The sequence below is a fragment of the Priapulus caudatus genome, unplaced genomic scaffold (genome assembly GCF_000485595.1).
Source record: "Priapulus caudatus unplaced genomic scaffold, Priapulus_caudatus-5.0.1 Scaffold160, whole genome shotgun sequence".
Lineage (NCBI taxonomy): Eukaryota > Metazoa > Priapulida > Priapulimorpha > Priapulimorphida > Priapulidae > Priapulus > Priapulus caudatus.
The window spans coordinates 143,486-147,431 of NW_014577221.1; the positions used below are offsets into that span (position 1 = coordinate 143,486).

Sequence of the window (3,946 nt, forward strand, 5' to 3'; positions counted from 1 at the left end):
AGCAGCGAGCCAGCTGTTATACACGTGTATACATGTTACACGCTCGCGGAGGTATGCACTCTCTTTGAGTGCCCTCTGTCTAGTATTTTATTGAAACGCTTCAAGTGCCTGTGGTGATGAAGAGACGTAAGGGGAGCGGTGGCACATGATGGCTGATGCTAATGATAACTGAACCAGCTTGAATGGGTATGACTATGAATGGATTGAAAGAACAAGAACTGATTGCAGAAAGCTGCAGTATGCTCCAATGGCAATGGCTACACGTCATGTAGTAATACTATAAGTATTGCTCAAATGGTCGGTAATTATACACTATTCTTATTCGACTTAAACAGCGTTACTGAGTTGAGTCAGTGATAAGAGTAGTGGACGACCATATCTGCCAAAGCATAACCAATAGTGTTACTTAGGTAAAACCATATGATGAATACAGTAACCATGCATCATTGCATGCACATATGTGATTCACATACCTTTTGCTGTTCCTGATGGTACTTTACTGAGCGATAAGCACCGAAAAAAATGGGCACCAAAGCCATCACTACAAGACTAGTGTATGCAACTGCCATACCCTCCGGCGTAGCAGGTATTTTGGTGCCATTTATGGCAGCTTCTGCCACATTTTCAGCCACTTCAAGTACAGATTCGTTTTTGACTTCCTCCATGTTTCGTAACACGTCGTGTAATGACTGCAGCGCCACCACGCATCAAAATTAGGCGAAACAGCGCCGGTGTTCGAAGTGAACATCTCTGATATCTGCCACGAATTCAGGCTCTGTTCATGATCTAATTCTCTAAAACTTAAAAGGTAAACAAAGCGCTAAGCTAAATATATGTCGTATGTAAAAATATGTGAGTGTCGTATAGTGTATATATTTCGTCATTGTTCATAATCCAATTAAGCGATCGTTTTTCGTGTATATAATTACTAAGTTCTAATTTTACGCGCTTGATCATTGAATGATTTGATAACTGCCGCGATGATTCACAATTTTCCACGTCGTTCACAGAGTTCGCGCGCCGAAATCGGCACCCCGACGCAGCCACACTCAAGATGAGGGCGACCGGTCAGCCGCGCGTGCTGCCGCTGCTGCTGCTCTGCGTGGCGTCACTCGCCACGCTCGCCGGCACGCAGCCCGGCCGCCGCAAGGAGCTCAGCCTCAATGAGAAGGTCGATCAGCTGCTAGATTGGAACGCCAAGCGCTCCGTCATCAAGATGAACGGCGACAAGTACCGCACGTTCGTCAAGTCGGCGCCGCGCAACTACTCGGTCATCATGATGCTGACGGCGCTGCAGCCGCAGCGGCACTGCTCCATCTGCAAGCAGGCGAACGAGGAGTTCCAGATCGTCGCCAACTCATGGCGATACTCGCAGAGCTACTCCGGTCGCTTGTTCTTCGCGATGGTCGACTACGACCAGGCCGCCGACGTCTTCCAGTCGCTGAAGATGACGAGCGCGCCCGTATTCATCCACTTCCCGCCAAAGGGCAAGCCGAAGAAAGCCGACACGATGGACCTGCAGCGCGTCGGGTTCTACGCGGAGGCGATCGCGAAGTGGGTCGGCGAGCGCACGGACATCCAGATCCGCATCTTTCGTCCGCCGAACTACTCGGGCACGATCGCCGTGACGATGCTGTTCTCGTTGATCGGCGGCCTGCTCTACCTGCGTCGCAACAACCTCGACTTCCTCTACAACAAGACGAGCTGGGCGATCGGCGCGCTCGCCGTCGTCCTTGCGATGACGTCCGGCCAGATGTGGAACCACATCCGCGGCCCGCCGTTCATGCACCGCAACCCGCAGACGGGCCAGGTCGCGTGGGTGCACGGCGGCAGCCGAAGCCAGTTCATCATCGAGACGTACATCGTAATGGTGCTCAACGCGTCCGTCGTGTTCGGCATCGTGCTGCTCAACGAAGCGGCGTCGGGCAAGGGCGAGGTCGGCAAGCGTCGGATCATCGCCATCGTCGGTCTCGGCATCGTCGCGTTCTTCTTCAGCCTCATCCTGTCGGTGTTCCGCTCCAAGTACCAGGGATACCCGTACAGCTTCCTTATCAAGTAGCGCGCAAGCAGCCGCTCGGAGGAAGCTACCGCACAGTCGCGACCCACCGCAGTGACGCGTCCGAATTCACACCTTAAAAAGTTGCGAAGTCGAAGCGTTGCGGTGTGATGTGTGTACTTGCGCAGAAGCTTACATTGCGTGTGTGTGCGCCAATTGTGTTACAGCATAACAGACAAATTTGTCTTTGTTTAAGAAACTTTTCTGTTATGTACATCTGGTCACAGTGTACGCCTGCATACAATGTAAGGGTAGTTGTGGGAAATGGCAGCCTGTTTGTTAATTAAAAAATCTTATTAGTGCGTAGTGTTTTTGTCAGTAAGGAACGATCTGCGTGGTCATGCAGCACAATTATGTTTGGTATGTCCAGTAGAGGCTTACGTACAGGATTGCTGGATTTGTTGCACATGTACTGGGCGTGCGACAATTCATGCATGTACATGTCAATGAATTTGTGTTTCATCCCGATACAAACCTTGATGATACACGTTTTGATACATAATTATGATTATTCTCAATACTCTACTGAATAAAATCCATACCATTTATAGTGCTACCTTATGTTACTCCAATTATAATCCACCCCTCGCATGTAGTCATGACATCATGTGATGCTGTTCCGTGATTATACATTTGTGTTATGAATGATGTACATTTTGTTACATTTTCAGTGTCTCGTGTGTGCTGCAAGCGAATTTCTACTCTACTGTTACTGCAGCTCACGGAGTGCCGTGCCTTGTGGAAATTGCTAATTGCTCTTATTTAACTATTTAACAAGTAATGAATTAATGATGATGAAACACATAGGACAGATTGATTTTGTAGATAGAAGTTGCCTCCCGAGTACACTCATGATGAGTCGATCATAAAACAGACATGATCAGTTGAAAAAAATTTGTAGTTTTCAAATTTGAAAAAAGAAACTGAGGTGAAATAAAGCTAGATGTGAAAAAGGAATGTGTTGTTCATGAAATCACATGTTTATTTACAATAAATACATTTGACATTGATAGTGTGCAAATTCATTGTGATATTTTTAATTAGATTTTGTATGCAAAATACTGTTAATTCTGCTACACATTGCCACCTGAACTCATGTCGGCAAATAATTCACAGTAACTGTCTGTGCATTACATAAGTGTTAATCTCACATTTCTATCGCTTTACAAGGTACATTTATATTAGACTTGATAACAATACATAGGCCCATTTAGAAACATACCCATGCACATGCACTTAGAAGAGGTCACAGTATACAACCAGAATAATACAGAAACCTTCGCAAATTAGAGAATGCCAACATGAAGTTCATTCACCAAATTTAGTTTTTGCAACTAACATACAATTGTTGGGAATGCAATAAATGCTTCTGCCAGTAGCGCCCCGAACTTGTGGTTTCAAAAAGATCGAGATCTCATTCACTTGTCTACATCAATCGCCTTATTGCGAAGTGAGTGCCTATAGTTCAGATCATCACGCTATGAGATTTCACATATATTTTTTGACAGTGTTATATTTTACGAACACGGTATATACCTCATATCGTCATAAATGATCGTGCGAAAATGGCGCAGCAACCAATTCATCTGTAGCCGTGCCATGGCGGTGGCAACACATGCAACCGACCATGCAAAAAATAGTGCAGCAGTAACTACATCTGCAGCTGTGGCATGACGTTAGCAATGAGTGACAGCGGCAATGCGTGACAGCGGCAATGAGTGACAGCGGCAATGCGTGACAGCGGCAATGAGTGGCAGCGACAATGCGTGACAGCGGCAATGCGTGACAGCGGCAATGAGTCGCAGCGGCAATGCGTGACAGCGGCAATGCGTGACAGCGGCAATGAGTGACAGCGGCAATGCGTGACAGCGGCAATGAGTCGCAGCGACA

The 3,946-nt window shown here is 46.9% G+C and overlaps 2 protein-coding genes across 2 annotated transcripts in view; one reads left to right on the forward strand and one right to left on the reverse strand.

The window, feature by feature from the left end:
* The window catches only part of LOC106806439 (minor histocompatibility antigen H13-like), a 7,330-nt gene extending 6,637 nt beyond the window's left edge, over positions 1-693 (reverse strand). The window contains exon 1 of the mRNA XM_014808376.1: positions 474-693. Coding sequence (XP_014663862.1) covers positions 474-665 — 192 coding nt within the window. The 5' untranslated portion in view covers positions 666-693. The remainder of the gene's footprint in view (positions 1-473) is intronic.
* A 28-nt stretch (positions 694-721) lies between these two features.
* On the forward strand, positions 722-3,081 carry LOC106806440 (tumor suppressor candidate 3-like). Its single transcript, XM_014808377.1, has 2 exons — positions 722-808; positions 1,011-3,081. The coding sequence occupies exon 2, from the start codon at positions 1,055-1,057 to the stop codon at positions 2,057-2,059; it is 1,005 nt and encodes a 334-aa protein (XP_014663863.1). The 5' UTR covers positions 722-808; positions 1,011-1,054; the 3' UTR covers positions 2,060-3,081.
* The last annotated feature ends 865 nt before the right edge of the window (positions 3,082-3,946 follow it).

What these genes read in the sequence shown, in the direction of transcription:
- LOC106806440 (XM_014808377.1), top strand. Translation starts at nt 1,055, where the DNA reads ATGAGGGCGACCGGTCAGCCGCGCGTGCTGCCGCTGCTGCTGCTCTGC.